Consider the following 18,510-nt stretch of genomic DNA (forward strand, 5'->3'; position numbering starts at 1 on the left):
CAGTCAGAGGTAAAGATATAACTTATCCAAAATCTTCAGAACTGAGGAGTTTATGCTTTCTCAATAACATGACAAACTGCATTTTATTTTTGTCTTAAGTTGAGAGAGAAGCTGATGAGGAAACGAGTGTTTATAGCCGCTATACCGTAAGTGAGAACTTGTTTCAACATTAACATAACGTTCAGGTTATGTACTTTAACCATTAAATGCATAACACATTTTTTTAAAATGTATTGAGTCCTAAATGAACCGTACAGTGACAACAGCAACCAAATATAGCTACTTCACCTCTAACCAGTGGAGATCTAAAGCTTTACAGACCACATGAAGACAAACTAAAAAAAGAATAGAAAAACAACAAAAGAAGGAATGAAAGAGTAAAGGAGGCCACGTACAAAAGAGAAGTGTGAGCCGCAGACTGAGGTTTGACGTAGAGTGGCGCGTACCTGAGACAGACTGCCGAGCACCAGACGCACCAGTTTACGCACGTACGAAAAGGAAGGATCGCACGTGGAGTTACGGACGTGTGTGCTGCAGACGTCCAGGAGAGAGCGCACAGAGAGGCGCGTCAGCGTCGAGTCCTCACACATCTTCAGCAGAATATTGTTCAGGTGCTCACTCAGCTTCATCGGCTAACGCGCGCGCACACACACGCACACACGCACACACAAAACACTACATTTTTACTCCTTGTGATTTATCGAATCATGTTTCAAAGTAGATCAAATTTGTGGAAACTTAAACAAAATAATAAATTGAAGATTTTGTACACACACACACACACACACACAGGTTAAATGAGACTTCTTATCCAATATAGATTTACAATTATGCGCACATTTTGCTAGAAATATTTGCTGTCTTTAAATGCCTTTTACCTGGCTTTGAGGAATCTCATAGTCCGCTCCCCAAAACAGAGTCATACCCAGTGAGTACATGTGCATCTGTTAGAAAACCAGAAAAAAATCAATTATGTAAAATGACTACATTTTCCACACTGTATTATACTTATAATAATTATAATAATGCCTCTCAAATGCCTCTCAATCTGCCCCTCTCCCCAAACTGTCTTTTGTTTCATCTCTCAAACTGCCTCACAAACTGCCTCTCGAACTGCTTCTTGAATGTCACTCACACAAACACACAAACAGTATCCTGAACTGCCTCATGAATTTCTCTCAGATTGCCTCAAAATCTGCCTCTTGAATGCCTCAAAAACTGCTTCATATATGTCACTCAAATTGCCTCCTGAACTGCCTCTTGAATGCCTCTTGAATGTCTCTCAAACTGCCACATGAATGCCTCTCGAACTTCTTGTATTCTCTCAAACTGTATCCTGAACTGCCTCTTGAATGTCTCTTTAACTGCCTCTCATCTGCCTCTGAAATTATCTCCTGATCTGCCTCTCGAACACCTCGTGAACTGACTCCTGAATGTCTCCTGAGCTGCCTCTTGAATCCCTTTGGAACTCCCTCTTGAACTGTGTCATGAATGCTTCTCAAATAGCTTTCCGAACTGTCTCCTGAACCGCCTCTCCATCCCCCTCTCAAACTTGCTCTTGAGTGTCTCTTAAACTGCCTCTAGAACTGCCTCAAGTCTGAGCGATCTACCAAACACACACAACCCAGCAAGCTTACCCTACTGTTCCTCACTGTCTTCATCGTTTCATCATGACTCGCTCATATTCGAACTTTGCTCAGTGTTTAATATGACACTCTGGTATCACACAAACAATTCACGTTTTAATATTTCCTCTGAATTTAATGTAACTATGAATCAGCATGGGTAGGTTGAGTAAAAAAAAAAAAGATTTAAAAAAAAACAAAAGGTAAACAGTTGGTAAAATGTCCGAATCAGCGCTGAAGCAGCCACAGGATAATCTCAGTGTTTACTAAAGCGAGGATGCAGTCAATGTGCCTATTGTGTAATTTAGCAGGGCTGCTATTATCCTTAAGCCCTTGTTAGAACAGGACGAGCAGCACGAAAATCCGCCAACACGCTGGACTTATTTCTGATTGCTGCTTTATGCAACACAGCAACTGTCAGATTTAATCATTTTATTTGAGAATTAAATGCAGGAAGATTAAAAAAATGCCTGTCAATAGTCCAAGATGGAGGTCAGATAGTAATACGGTGGAATATAATGAATAGGCTGGTGAGTAAAAACACAGACACACACACACACACACACACACGCACGCACGCACACACGAGTGCGTTGACTAATACACCATGCTGACCCTTTGTTCTACACTAAATGTGGCTAATCTCTCCATCAATGTCTCCATGAAAGTCACACACTTCTGCTTAACCATTTAACTGCATGGCTGTGTGTGTGTGTGTGTGTGTGTGTGTGTTACGTAAAGTTAAGTAACATTCATGAGGATACAGCGATGGTACATGCAAACATTTTTCCTGCTTGTACAGCTCCTCAGAGAGACAGAGAGAGAGAGAGAGAGAGAGAGAGAGAGAGAGAGAGAGAGAAAGCAGGACAGACAGAGAGACAGACAGAGAGACAAACAGAGAGAGAGAGAGAGAGAGAGAATGAGAGAGAACAGGAGAGACAGAGAGACAGATAGCGAGAGAGAGAGTTGGCATAGCTGGAGGAAAGAATAGCAAAGCCACATTCTTTGGTTTGCCAAAGAATGCAGTGGATTCTTTCACTCTGCTATAAAAGAACAAGGTTTAAATCCCTGAGTGAAACACTACACTGCAGTGTGTGTGGTACAGAATTTTAAAAATGTTTCAAACTTGCATAATATAGTATAATCTGGCTGACTCTTCATTCAAGAGTATTATAAAGAGATACTTGGACACTTAAGGACTATCTGGATGGGATTAGTTTTCTGGATATGTGTGTGTTACTGTCAACAAAAATAAATTACTTAAAACTGCAAGATGAAAAAATTATTAGTACTAATCACAATGATAACATTTACTTTATAATTTGAAAGTTTTCCCTCCCACCACTTTGCGGAGAGTTGCGTAAACATAGCTTAGCTTCGTTGTGCCGCTTTCCCCGCCCACTTCGTCTTGCTTTGACCAAAAGTCGCTTTGCTTCCTGTAACCGTAAATCATCAGGCCTCTTTGAAAAGGAAAGACTTCTGTCCTCTCTGTGTGACGTGGTGAACAGAGTACTAGAATTTTAACTACAAACAAGAATAAAACTAGAATGATGATCATCAAAGGGGTTTTCCAGAGCCGCAGTACCTTCTCTATATCAGAGAGCGAGGACAAATTGAGGCCCTCGAGCACTTCCGGGGCGGTGAACGCTCTCAGGTCCTGCTGAGTCACATTCTCATCCGTGAATGAGATGTTTCCGGAAGGCATGAGAAGCAGAGACCACGGCGAGATGATGAAACCCAGGGCAGTCGGGTCTGCAGGTAACAAACACACAGATAGACTCGATTAAACAGTTTACATCACACAGGTTTCATCACACAGGTTTAAACAATAGGACAGGAAGAAAATGAGGATTTTCTACATCTACAGAAGGACTGAACCAGGCTATATGAACTACACTGAAAGACACATGATGCATAATATGCACAACATGGCCTTTATAAACAACTTGTGAAAATAATTGTCTAAAAAAGAAAGAAAGAAAGAAAGAAAGGTCACGGCATATTTCCTGCTCCGGAATAACGATTTGACAGTTTTATCAAAGCTGTTCCAGAAACTACTTAAGAATCCTGAACACTAACGGATATAGATGACTAAGTGATGGAAAAAGAAAAGACTGAAATAGAAACTAAGCCAAACAACTGCATTCCTTTCAGAACCTCTCGTTCGGGTGCAAATAAAAAACAAACTGAAAGAACAAATCCACCAAATAGGTTTTACTGAAGGATTAAAAGCAACAAAACAGCCTTTAAAAACAACATACAGTATTTTCTGAACAATACAGCGCTCTTAAATAAAGGTACATTACATTGGTGTGCAGCTGGTGTTTCAGGCTAATACAGCTAGCATTTTACATAACATTTGTATTACCTCTAAAATAACATTAGTGTGAAGATTAGTTTTTGTGCTGTTAGTGTTACAATCCTCACCTGAATCCCTCAAGAAGTGTTTAATACTAAAACCTTGTAGTTCATATAAATAGCAACTTAGACAACGCTAATTTCTGCTAGCAAGGCTCTGGTAGTTTCAATATTGTGTTAGCAGAAAAGGACAGAAACAGCCTCCATTATTTCTTCTCTTTTTATATTACCGGCCTTTAAACACAGTGAATGAGAAACTGTCTGAAAACAGAGGGGTGAATTTCATGTAGCGCTGCTTAAATGTGCTGGAATTCAACATGTAAACCCACATTTCCTGTGGCGGCGTGCTGACCATAGCAAGCCCTCTGAGGGAGGGAAAAGGGAAAAAAGAAAAGAGAAAGAAACACCACACAGTGAATTCTGCACCTGAAATTCACTACTCAGCACAAACCAACACAGAAGCAGTTACATGTGAACTGAATTACATCCTACACCACTGCTACTGCTTTTAACGGAGACCACACAGCTATGGAGAAGAGAAGAAAACGGTGACACATGACTGGAGAGTTGGCAGGGAAACGAATCTTTTATCTGACACATCAGAGAGAGAGAGAGGCAGTCATCATCCGCCTCCAGCTCGAGGAGATAAAAAACGAAAAAAAAAAAAAGGCAGTAAAAGAGTCCATTCAGAAATGACAACACCAGGGACCTTAGAAGTCCAAAACACGATGAGTCACGCAGTAAGTAAGAACTTAGAGCCAGAGGGACTCTGGGAATCTTAGGGATGAGGAAAAAAAAAAAAAAAAGCTGTACAACATTTTTCCACAGAATATTCAGACTGTAAATCAACCCAGAGCGTTCGTTAGCAAGCTAGTTATCCTGTTAACAATAAAAACAACTAGCATAACTTGTAAACTAATTAATCAACAGCAAGCAGGCACATCTTATCTAGCTAACAACCCTTGTGATTACAGCATGTTTATTTAGCCAGCTGGCTATTATGCTTAATTTGGCTGACTAAAAAGCTAAATTTAGCACGCAAAGCAGCTAGCACTTTTATACACACTTTTATGCAGACAGGAGACGTCAGCATCATTTTGTTCCGTCATCTTAATTTGTCTTTACTTTAACAGATAACGTCACTTCTACACAATTCTATGATTGTTTCATGCTAGCCATGTTTGGATGATGATACAATAGAAACAAATGGCATGACTAGCACAGTTGTGGTGCTAGCTTTCATGCAGAAACCCTGGGTCGTGCTATTTAGAAACGTATTAAGCTTAGCTACACAACAAATAAACTGTCATTTAGAAATTAGAAAAGAATTATATAAAAATAATTTTAAAACATACAGAAGAAACACATATTGTCAGTGTGGTAGCTAGCACACTGGGCAATGTTCACACTCAAGATAACTTGTGCCATAGAGCAATATTTTTGAGAATAATTTTTTTAAACACAGTATCATTAGTCATGATAACTTCTTGGCTATTCGTCACGATATCAGCGCACATCTAGCCTGGAGTCTCTGGAATGCCTGGAATACTGTAAACTGCTTAGCTCACATAAAACAAGGCAACATTTTCTGCAAACTTTATGCATTAAAAAAAAAGATTCGCCAGCGATTTTCAGGCGTCTATGAGAACCGGAGTCCAGATAAGAAGCCGCTGTGAGACAAGGACAGTTCCTCTCCTTCATCATGATGCATACAAAACCAGCTACATCATCCGTCATCCACATCGAACCCTGAGGGTGAAGGATTAATTACCATCCAAACCAACTGGCTGAGGGCCAGAAGGAAAGAAGAATCGTCCACTGTCTCATTGTCCCACCGTCTCACTGTCCCACTGTCCCACTGTCTCCTCTGGCTGTAAAGTCCAAGAGTAAGGATCGAAAAGTCGATGTTCATTCGCAAGACCTATTGTCATTTTATATTTAAAATAAAAAAGTTATACACATTATTTAAAACTGAGGCTATTTTTCTTGTACGGAAGTTAATATTTTATTGATTTAATGTTCTTTTTATGCATCATTTAATGCATATATACTGTATTAGTTTGTGAATAATTTAAAGCTGGTATAAAATTGAAACATTTTACATTTATATCTAGTTTACATTTATATTTAGTTTTTTGTTTAAATTTTTGTTTTGTTTTATGCACATATACAGTATATAAACACAGCTATTTTTCTTGTATTTCTTGTAAATTAAACTATTTAACATTTATGCTTAATTCATTTTCTATTTTTATTTATATTTAATATTCTTTTTTACGTATTGTTTCTAATTGTTCAAATTGTTTTACATGGATGTTCGTTTCTCACACACAGTGCCAATTTCCACTGTCAAAACTCAAAAACACGAACCGGCCCAAACGGGAGCCAACAGAACTTTGGGTTCTAAGCAGAGTTTATTTTTTGCGCCAAACTGAGATGAACAGTCAGAAATGACAGCAAAAGCAGCTGCAGCATCCCTTGTGTGCGCAATAATATGATTTTTTAAGTTAATTTTAATTTTGTCTTATGCTCTGGATTGTTGTATTGTTGCAGGATACACACACACACATTCTCTGAGTTTGTTCCCGAAACCATGGGAGGCGCAAAGTTTTGCACTCGACTGTAGAGAAAAATGCCAGCGCACAAAGCGGGCTGATGCTTTAAGTGAACAATAGCACTACTCACATGACGATATACATTAAACGAAAGAGTTGAGCTTAAGGAATGTAACAGATCAAGATTCTATTCAAGGTCCATTAGACGTCAAACGAGTCACGTTTCAACATCCCACTTCCAGTTTCAGGTTTATGAGTAACCAAGTAAACTACAAATATGATCCCTCTAGCAAACCCTCAAACAACAACCACACTACCTCAAAAACTTGTACAAAGAAGCGATATATATGGATATAGAGTGGCTTGTGTAAGTATTCACCGCCATGAACTTCATAATATTTGGTCATGTTACAACCTGGAACTGAAATGAAAATCATGTAGTTTGCAAAGGTGTTTACAAATAAAAACTGTGAAAGTGGTGAGTGCGGAAGTATTAACCTCCTAAATTAGTTCTTGTGCAACCAGCTTTTATCTGAAGTGGCACAATTAGCTGACCGGAGTCAACCAGTGTGCAATTAAAGTGTCATGTCATCTGAGTATAAATACACCTGTTCCTGGAAAAGCCTAGGAACAGAGGTTCATTTCAGTTCCAGGTTGTAACCTAACAACAATCTTTTTCATGGGAAGAATGCTACTCCAACAATTACGGTAGTTTGCAAATTAACAGCGTCATTAGTTCAGAGCTTTGTTGGATTTTAGATCACTGTTTATACAACCATTACCGTATTAAAACACCTGATACATATATGCAACATGTATACTTTTCCTTTGAATAAGTGTAAATTCTTTCTTCTAGAAATTTCTAGACTAGAAAATCTATCAAATGTGACATTTAATTATTTACAACAGCAGGGAATTTAGAGCAGCAGCAGCACCAATTAGCAACTGAAAGAAGAAAATTAGAGCAGAGTGTCAGTAAAAACCTCCAGAAACACACAGACCAGAGGAACCAGGAGAACAGGATGAAGCAGAGAGAGAAACAAAAATTCTTCAGAGTACTTAAAGAGGAGAGGCTGAGAGTGAGGTTGTGATATCGATCACAGATCGTGCGATAGCTGTAAAGATAGCTCTGTAAACCACTGACTGAAACCTGATGAGAGTGAAGAGCAAGGAGTGAAAATATAAAGAAAAGGGGGAAATAATCCAGAAAGGAAATGACAGAATCCACACACACACACACACACACACACACACACACACACCACAGGTTCAACTCAATGAGCTGTTTTTCTGTGCAGTGAACTAGAATTAAATGGATGTTATCCAGGAATGTCGTCTCTGTTATCAAGGCTAGTTATTAAGACTAGTTATCAAGTAGAATGTAATTTAGGTCACATGACTCTGCATTTCTGTGAATCCCAAATGACTCTATTTGAACAGATAACGCACCAGACCGGGCGGAGCAACTGGTATTTCATTACCCGCGTGGTGCGCTTATATAGAGATGGAGTAAGAAGGTACTGACGAAACTTCTGGATACTAAATACAGAGACTAATACCAAGACAACAAATGACTTCATCTTCGACAGCGTCCAAGATTCATTTTGTAATGCCAGTTTTAGTTTAAACTCGGTCTGTTTTCACTTTGGTTAACCGTTTCCTACATTACCCACAATGCCATGCTGATAATGGTCCTCTCTCATCTCTTCGTCTGTACACTCTGCTCCAACAGATCAGCTTCCAAAGGTTTAACTGTCATGCTAATACCGCCGTCTACGCCAACGCACTTGTCATTTCGTAGACCGCTAACTAGCCGTGCTGAGCGTCATATATAGCTGCAATGCATTCTGGGACCAGCGTCTCCACTAATTCCACGCTGGATTTCTCATTAATATGACGTTGAATGTTCTAGGAGCTAACAGCAAAACTGTTATTTTTTTTCTTCTCTTAAACGCCATTATCTCCCTGTGACATCAGTGCGACACACAACTGCTAACTTCTTACAAGAAAAACAAAATCACTGCATCAACCAACAAATCAACACCAGAATCCCTAAACACATCACACATACTTCAATATAAACATATATAATGCATTTCAGGGAGGAGTTTCACTTTAACGCCTCTTATTAATCACCTCTTTAACCTTTCTCCCGAAGTATATCGTTTTTTTTTTAAATTCATAGATAAATCATCAAGCACTTACATAATAAATGACATTTTAACCCGTAATTACCTCATTTTTGTCACAGCTCAAATTAGAATAATCCTCTCACTGATTCGTCAAAAAGCGACCTTTTAAACGCACTCCATAACACAAACCTCAACTATTCCTCCTGTTTTCTTCTCTTTCATGGACGATTTATCCTTCACTCCATCCTCGCAGGCCCACAGGCTCATTTACTCTAAGTGAAGGCAGATGAATTTTTCATAACCACAGCCCCGTGTGTTTTTACGCTAGCGTGACTGATTGTAGTAAATCATAAATCACGCTGTTTGCCTTGGACTCGTCCGTTCTGCTCTTTTATGTGCGAACGAAAACTTAACCGCGCTCTGTTTCAGATCCATGCATAAATCTGGGCTAATAAATCTGTGTGACACAAAAAAGAGCAAAGATGACCAAAAATTTATTACATTTAGTCATCTGGCAGACTCTCTTTACGATGTCGTGCAGTGAAATTTAAAATGCCTTTTCATTTCTTTTTTTACTAAAAGGACGATTAAAAAATATCCAAATTCGTGGAAATTTTAAACCATGTCACATTTTCGGATTAATGAAACACTACGTACTTTCGAGCTTATCATTTATTTATTTCTAACGCAAGTAAACAGAATTTAGGAGAAATATTAGTACAGTAGCTTGCGACCATTTTCATGACGTCGTTATTTATTTAGCTGCGCAACACAGGAAAAGTTTCTGAATTGACTGAATTGATTTTGTTTTGTTATTAAACTTCATGATACTATATTTGGTATCCCATAATAATCTGATGACCATATAAATCATATTTGGACACTAATTATTTCAATAACTATGGAAATATCAGTGATTCTGGTGCAAATATGTTGATTGATAATTAAATTTTTTTTTTTTTTTTTAAGATTTCCCTTTTTTTTTTCTCCATAATGATAATGTTTACCTCTGCGCATGAGTTCCTGAAGACTCTCGGCACTCTGGTTCAGCACGGCCCACACTTCCTCCTCCTGCAGTGGACCTCCTCGAACCTGCAGAGCCTCGGCCAGAGACACGTGCATGGTGCCTGCGGAGAGAAAACACACACACAAACAACACACACACACACACACACACAAACAACTGTTATATATCTCAAGACATTCATTCAGGAGTTAAGATCTTCACACATAAATACACTCATCTGATTTAGTACACACTTTACTAGAGATGGCGCCGATCTGACACCATAGGATTGGTATACGGCTGAAAAAAAATAAATAAATAAGCGGTGGATCAGACAGAACGAAATCAATCTGATCCTGTAACAAATCTAGAGAAACAGAGAACTACTTTGGACAATGTTAAGCAGGTTAAAGTAAGTCATGTGATAATAACGTTTAAATAAAAACAACCACCAGTGAGCTTACAGAAAAATGAACATCCTCTAGGTCTTAAAAAATTATTTTAAAGCTTAGTAGTTTTTAAGGAAAAAAAAAATCAGATGGAAATTGATATTAGCTGATTCTCAAGGTTTCAGTATCAGTATTGCAAAAGAAAACGTGGTATCGTGCCATCGCTATATTTGACTTATTTATATTTATTTATAGACGCAGCACTCGTCTGATACTCAGCATCGCTATCGGTGCGATACGAGCAAAAAACGGTGGATCAGATATCGTAAAAAACATCGGATATCAGATCCTGTAGCAAACGGCAAAGACTGAAAAGAAATTTAGCTTTGAAAATGGAAATGTTTACGTATAAAGACGTGAATGATTTTTCTTTTGTTAGAATTTACTTTATTATATTTATACTTCATTATATTAATAATATTTATTAAAGCTTAGTAGTTTTTAAAGAAAATGATATTGGATGGGAATTGGTATTGGCTGATACTCGAGGTTTCAGTATCAGTATCGAAAAAAATTGGTATCGTGCCATCTCTATTTATTTATTTATTTTTGACTTTTTTATTTATGTAGTAGCTTTCGAAAGTTTAAGGAAATAAACCAAGTATGTATGCATACAGAATGACTCTGTGTTCCCAGGAAGTAATTTTTTTCTCAGGTTATCTTGTGAGATGAAATTCTCGAGGTCATGAGAACAGAGGTTTTTGAAGGATGAAACTTTACGTCACTTTATGTTCCATCACACTACGAGCAATTCTGGGATATTTCCAGCTGTTCCAAAATCAGATCAGATTTATGCTCCAATATCCAGAATCTAATCCAGCATTTTCTGCTAATGTCGGCCCAATTCCGATACGGTCATCACAGTAAGATCAGACGGCTCTGATTTCAACCTTGTGCGTTTAGAATGAATCATTTTTTCCGTCCGGTGGGAATTACAGTAGCTGCTCGAGCAGGATGATGAAGTGTAGAAGGTAATCATCAGCTTGGCCTCGAGACTCCCAGCCAAATTCTCAAGAGGTTTTTAAAGTAGCCTGTACACCATCAGCATCTTATTTTCCTTTCAGAAAATCATTTGAAAGAATTCCACAGATTTATTTTCCCTCCCAGCACTTGGCTTGTACAGTTTCCTAATACACCCTGATCTACAGAGCTGATGGTTCCTGCTTCACAGCCAGAAGCAAAAAAATCTGCCTGATACAGCGGCAATGACAAAGACACGACAAAGGCGTTTAAATCCCCGGACATCCCAAAGCGACGAGTTCAGAAAGTGCTAGGTTTAAGAGATTACGTCTGACTGAGCGGAAAATATGGCTTCCTCTATCACTGTTCAGCTGAGAATACATGAGGCCCAACAAGCTTGCAGTAGATAGGAACTAACTGCAGGTAGGAACTAAAGTTGTGAGGTGGGAATGAAATGACGTTGCACCACACACGTCATGTGATTGGTCTGTGGAATCATTCCAGCCAATCGTTTGGATTTGTCACTTTACAGCATCATACCTAATTTGCGTAAAGGTGAGAGCATATATTAAAAAATAAATAAATAAATAAAATTAAATTAAAAAAAAAAAAAAGAAAAGAATGGTCACCTGTCGCTTTGTCGCTTGCTAGCATGAACGTAACTTTAGCAAAGCTAGCACACACACCACCACTTGACTGTGTTGTTTGTTTGTTTTTTTCCCCCACAGACAGCAGATTCACACTTTATTAACTTTGGACAAAATATCTTTTCCAGACAAATGCTGGAAATAAATAAGGAGAGTAATTTTTTTTTAATACAAGAAATGCATATTTTTAGAGTTTTTTTTTTTTTTTTTTTTTTCCTCTCTGACACTCGAGACATCAAAACACTCGTCCAAAATACTGACGCAAAACACAGAAAAATGTCCGAGAGATAATATCAAGTGTTCAAGAAAGGAGTGTGTTTCCAAAACCAGAGTAATTTATCACACAGCAATATTTGGAAAGAGTACGTTCCTTCGGTTTCTAACGATGTGCGTCTCGTATCTAAGCAATCAACAGCTCCTGAGAACAGCGAGTGCAAAGAAGACCACGAATTCTTCATGTTCGTGAGGTTGTGAGGGTTAAAGTGCTGATGCTCGCTCGCTGTACTTACACTCGGTGAATATGGAGCAAAAAATTTCCCAGAGCAGTGAATGGCGTCAAGGTCATTAGTTCACTTCTCACAGAACACAATAAGACTCTAACAGGAATGCGTATTAGCGATGACCTCGTGTGTGTCTCTCCGCCCCCTCGCTCTCTTTCCGTTGTTCAGTAGGAGGTAAAGGAAAGTGGGGAAACGATCCCTCATTAGTACTCAGGACCTTTCTATAATTGTTCGCTTGTTATTTCAGCAGTGGAACATTTATATCAGATGTTTTATTCCTCTCTGGCATGGACGCTCACAACCACCACTAAAATCCTCGATTAACCAAAACACAGCCAACACGACTGCACTCGTTCTGTAAAAAAATATGAGATAAAAGAAAGAAAGAATTCACTCTCAGAACACTGCTCTGTTTATTTGAGAACAAAAAAGTGAAAGAGAAGATTGCTTTCACATTTTTTTTTACTTTTCAGAAAAGCACTGAGTGACAGGAACAGTTTTTTTTTTTTACCTCCTGACCTATGAGGTCACAAGTTATGGAGCAACCCACTCATAGCCAGAATGATTAACTCGATTATTATCTGTAATAAAGATGAAATAGAGCGCAACCTAGTTAGCCAATGATAGCTAGGACTGGGAAGAACGTCGTCATGGCTACAGTGTGCATGTCATGTGAGCTACTTATTTTCATTTTCATATCAGCACCAAAAAAAAAAAAAAACCCAAAAAACAAAACCCTCCAGGAATTCTGTCTTTTTCGGAAAAGGGTGAAGGCAGGCTAACTCTACGTTCATGCTAGCAGTTCACAAATCCCTCGTGTCGCTTGTAGTTTGTCTCTTGAGGACGTGTAGCGACTTGTTTCTGTTGTTGAGTGGGCGTGGCTACAGTAGTAGCTATATACAGCTTCTAAAGCTAACAAGTTAAACACAAATGAAATAACGCACTAATCAGTGGGAAAATTAGTCGATTGACTGACATGTTATGTGCTCGTCTTCGTACTAGCTTCTTCTCAAAATAGATTAGCAAAGCAAGCTATCTGTAACAGCAGAAAGGCTGCTGAAATGTTAGCTCTGTGTTGCACACGTACGTAGAAAAAGATTGCTTTTTCACTTGCTAATGTAAACGTAGGGTAAGAAAACACAACAAACTGAGCTTTTCTGAGTCACAATTGCAAAGATTTAAGAAAAATAAACAATTTTTGTAAGGTGATATTTTCATCCGCCTGCCTGCAGGATGGAGTGTGTTCTTGTTCCTGGAGTTAGGAGGTCATCACCAGGAAAATGAATCCTCCAGAGACACGCCTCTCTCCCCACAAACACACACACACACTTCGAGCTTTCCTCCAGATGATCTGAGCTCCTTCTGCTTTTCTGCTCTGAATACCACAGACACGAGTCATCCTCATCCTCTCAAACAAATCTTTCACTCACTCACACACACACACACACACACACACACATTTTGGAAACACACAAATATCTGCTCAGATCAGAAATGTTTCCAAAAGCAGATCATAAAGTCTAACGCAGAGGTCGTTTCATTCTTAGCCAACGCTAGCGTGTGGGTGGAGCTGCTAAGATCATTTGCAATTCCTAAAAGCCTGAAAGTCTTTCTGGAGGAAAAAAAAAAAAAATGAGCCAGGAAAATTAGAGCAGGGCAGCAGTACAACGTGCCTCGTCCCGTAGACCACTTCATCTTTTCTCCAAACTCAGAACTCTAACTCTAACTCTAAATGTATCCCACCACTGCGCTGTTCTGTTTGAGTTCTGGACTGTGATTGGTCAGAAGGTGGTGATTAATTGTCTACAACAGCAGAGCAGCTGCAAATCACAGGTTTTCATTTATATAGTAACAACATAGACAGACTTCTACAGCTGTTCTACAAAAACAGGCTTAAAAACGTGTAATCGTTGATATGGTGACGTTTTCTGTAAGGAGACGTTTAACATTTACAGAAGGAGTCTCCAGTGTCAGAGGTAAAGCTGTAACTTTAAGGTTTTTGTTCTTCAGGACAGAGGGGTTACACTTTGTGGTTTCTTGGTAACAAAACAAAAAAAAAAACCTACAAGCTGCGTTTTTTTTTTGTCCTTACTTCAAGAGTGAACAAAACGAGAAGCTGGTGAGGGAGCGACTGTGTATAGCTGCTATAACGTAAGTGAGAACAGGAACTAATTAGTCTCCTGCATGTTCTAAAACATTAAATGTAACTATAAATGGATAAAAAGTATGATGTATTGTTCTTTAGTAAATAAAAATTGTAATCATTGGTAACTAAACAGTTTGCTACAAAGCACTAACACTGGAGACTCCTTCCACAATGTGAAATAAATGCCGCCACCACCATTTTTAAAAAAAAATGTAAAGCGTCCGCTGTACACGTCCCGGTGAATGAGCTGTTGCTATAGAAACGATAATGTATTAGAACGAATGCATTAATGTAAACCTGTGATTTGCAGCTGCATTACTGTCGGAGCTGCTGTTCTAGAAAATTAATCAACACCTTCTGACCAATCAGGATCAAGAATATTACAACCAACCGTAACACACGGGGCATGGGAACATTTTGGTAACAAAAAAAAAAAAAAGTATCACAGCAGGAGCAATTACGAAGGAACACTATTTATGCAATAAAGAGCTCGAAAAACAAACAAAAAATGACAGGAAATGACTCACACAGAGTGAGCTATAGTCCAGAGATAAAACCCTGACGTATGAAACAACCTGACCAAGCACAAAAACAGCCAAGATACAATGTTCTGAAGCTCTGGCTTTAACTTCTCACCCTGCGTGACTCATCCAAGTGCTTTAAAAAAAACACAATCCACGCCAAAAAAAAGAGGCGCTGTCTCTAGCTGTTTGCCTCAAGTGCGTGTTTACCTCAATCATTTGTTCTCTGTCTCTCTGTCCATTATTTATCCCCGATTTACGCTCCACTTAACAGAGGAACAGATCTGAAATGTTTAAACGTCACGTTTGTATGTCTGTATGCCTTTCACGAATCTGAGGCAAGTTTTTAAACGAGGCACAGAAATGAGTCACCACTAATTGTCTGTAAACAGGATTTCAAAAAGCCCATGAAGCCTGTTGGTACATCTGTCTAAACAGGACAAGTGTGTGTGTGTGTGTGTGTGTGTGTGTCTGTGAGAGAGAACACAGTGAGAACACTGATCAAAGAGAATTAAAAAAAAAATCCATGATCATGCAGTTTGTACAAGTTTTAACTTGTATCATTAGCAGCAATAACGCATTCGAAGCAAATATTCCCATCACTCGTTTAACGCTCCTGTTGACCTTCACCTCAGGCCTGGTTTACACGCCTGCGTATTTGTGAACACGATTCTAGCGAGTGTGAGGACCCCAGGCAGGAAAATGCTGTGCTAGCATTATATTCCACACGCTAGATGTAGTGCTAGTTCAATCTTCCCAAATTAGATAAACCATCGTTCCATCACGTAAGCTTTTATACGCTGTATGTAGCTCAAAAAGACCAAGACGGTTTGAGGAAAATGACGAATGTTTCCAACCAATTCGACGAACCAATTCGTTTATGAAAGCCAGCTAAAGAATGAAAATGACACGCTCTTAGATAGCTGCTTGCTACAAGGCTGATATTGTTCCACATTAGCATGACATTACTTTATAGCTTAGCCTACAATCATCATCCATAACTACTACGTTATTCGTTTATCTCCACCAAATTCTACATTCTCTTTTCCACGTCTTTCTTTTTTCTTTTCTGGCTTCCAGACAGGTTTATTTCGCTCAGTCTGAAAAGCGTGACAATTCAAAATAAACATACACAAGTCCCTCATGTTAGCAAGATGGAGCCTGTTTGGGGGGGGATTTGACATTTTCATGCTTGGCCTGTAGCTATGCCTCTGGTGCCACATACACATCATCTTTCATTTTTGCACGTAACGTGAAACTATGGGGCGGAAAATAAAACTGCAGAATGAAAGCAGAAGTAGTAGATCAATACGACTTATTCTGTGTTGCAAATCACAGATACTGCACTATTAGGTAATGAAGTTAATCTGATAAGGGACAGTTTGGGATTTTTCAAAAAAAACAAGTATATTTAACACTGGATATTAAAAGAGGATATATAATAAGCCCCGCCCACTGTATATTCCATGAAATGCAACGAATTTTATTTTTGAATTTTCATTTGTACGTAACAGTCATGTTAACTACTCCAACACTTTCGCTAAGTAACCTAACCTAGCTAAACTTAACCTCAAACACTATTTTTTTTTTTATGATTTGAGTACTAAAACACATGCTGCTGAAAAATAATAAACAACGGCTTGGCGTGACAAAGCAGAGTTCTTGTTAACACCCCAAAGTTGATGATTTTCCTGTAACAGCACATCCTGAAGTGTTTTATTCCTCTAAGTACATTTTTTTAAGTGCTACAACTAACCCCAATGTAAGCAGTGAACTGATATATATTTAAGGTGTATAACTGTGGAACACTTCAAGGTTGCCAGTTGCACCAGCGTCAACACGGCACAGCGTCGAGGGGCTTGTAACGAGAAAGCTCATCCCATATGAATGGGTTTTGGTGACGTTTGTATCAGAGGTGTTCATTAAAAAGGGTGTTCAGGGAGACCTCAGGAGATCTGTGCACACTGTTTCTAAAAAAATATTCTGTAGGATCTTCTATAGAAGCTTTACATCATTGCATTTAGAAACGGCTGACTAGCTGCTGAAACATTGCTGCTTTTCTTCTGTATTCATAATTCAGTTAATAACGTGTAAAGATGTTAATATCGTGCACAGGAAATGGAAAGACTTCGATCAAAATACCAACAAAGATGAGAAAGCAGCTTAGAGAAAAGTGTTGTATAAATCAAGATATATTTTTACAATTCAGAAAAATAAATTGAACACTGAAAGAAGGAATATAGCCATGTGCAAAAGCAGATTTTATCTTTAATCTTTTTTTTTAAAAAAAACTTGGTGGTGGTAGTTCTTGGGATTACAAACAAAGCTTGAAGAATAAAACACACTATAATAGCGCTATATATAACTGTGTAAGACTGTTTTGGTCAGATTTTGTTAAGTGGCTTTGGGTTTGACAAAGCTGCTATATAAATATAACTTACTATTAGCATTTATGAGCACAAATTGAACAAGGAAAGGAGGAATATAACTATACCCAAAAAATAGATTTATGGTCCAGCCAGTTGATCAGTAATCTTTTTTTTTTTTTTTTTAAAGTCTCTCATTAAACACTTGGTGGTGGTAGTTTTTGGGTTTGCAAACAGAGCCCCAAAAATAACACACAATAGGCATTATTATTAAAAAAAACAACAACAAACATTTGACATATATAAAGTGCATGTGTAAAGTTCTAACTCATAAAACTATATAGTGTTTAGGTTTACAAACAGAGCCTCTAAAGGACAACATAACATTACACGTAACTTTTGAAGTCTTGAATAAAAAACTGCACTAGAAAGTATGAGAAAGTATCACAGGAAAAGGAAATACTTCAATCAAAGCTAACAAAACAGAGCCAACAAACCCCTGAACCCGTTTAGCAGGAATCAGCCTAACACACTGCGTTATTTTGCTTCATTATCAAGCTGTCCTAGCATTTAAACCCAAACTGGGACGTGTTTGGAGAGCTGAAGGTCGAATGGGAGCGAGGGATGGAATGGAAAAGTGCAGATTCCTGCTGAGAGCGAACGTCACACACACACACCCCTCTGCGGAGAGATGGCATTTCCTCAGTGAGGACGGAGTATAAAAAAAAAAAAAAAAAAAAAAACACCATGAACAAACGCACAGCCACCACACAGCAGTCAACTCAGAATTCTATCAGAAAAAGCCATCTTTTACATCCGTGAAGATCACAAACTCATTATAAACATCGCTACGGAAGCCATTCAGGGTGGATTTTTCTTTTAACATAGCACTAATGGCTGTGGCAGTCTGGGTGATTAGCTTTTTATCTTAGCTAACATCGCTCATACTCATACCCAACGGCATTTCATTGTCCGTCTTCCCAAGAGCTGCTGTTCCATAATCATCAACCATTATTTTATCTGATTTGTGTGGAACGGTACAACAGTTGTAGTAAGCTAAGTTGTAGGTCTGTAAGTTTCCTCACTAACCGCCAGCAATACACGAGTGCTGTTTTATTTTTAATCTGTTTGATGACTTACATGATGTCATTACATTACACGCAAAATTTCAACAGTTTGTAAATAAGTTTATTGTTTTAAATTAAATAATTAATGTAAAGATATCACAGTGTCCACAATATCCAT

The 18,510-nt window shown here is 38.4% G+C and overlaps 1 protein-coding gene across 5 annotated transcripts in view; it reads right to left on the bottom strand.

The window, feature by feature from the left end:
• ptpn13 (protein tyrosine phosphatase non-receptor type 13) overlaps positions 1-18,510 on the bottom strand; it is a 68,815-nt gene that overhangs the window by 46,844 nt on the left and 3,461 nt on the right. For all 5 annotated transcript variants that reach the window (XM_034311093.2, XM_034311091.2, XM_034311092.2 and 2 more), the window contains exons 2-5: positions 9,678-9,797; positions 3,211-3,377; positions 879-944; positions 447-632 (exon numbers count right to left, since the gene is read on the bottom strand). In XM_034311093.2, coding sequence (XP_034166984.2) covers positions 447-632; positions 879-944; positions 3,211-3,377; positions 9,678-9,792 — 534 coding nt within the window. In that variant the 5' untranslated portion in view covers positions 9,793-9,797. The remainder of the gene's footprint in view (positions 1-446; positions 633-878; positions 945-3,210; positions 3,378-9,677; positions 9,798-18,510) is intronic.

Source organism: Pangasianodon hypophthalmus, chromosome 15, assembly GCF_027358585.1.
Source record: "Pangasianodon hypophthalmus isolate fPanHyp1 chromosome 15, fPanHyp1.pri, whole genome shotgun sequence".
NCBI lineage: Eukaryota > Metazoa > Chordata > Actinopteri > Siluriformes > Pangasiidae > Pangasianodon > Pangasianodon hypophthalmus.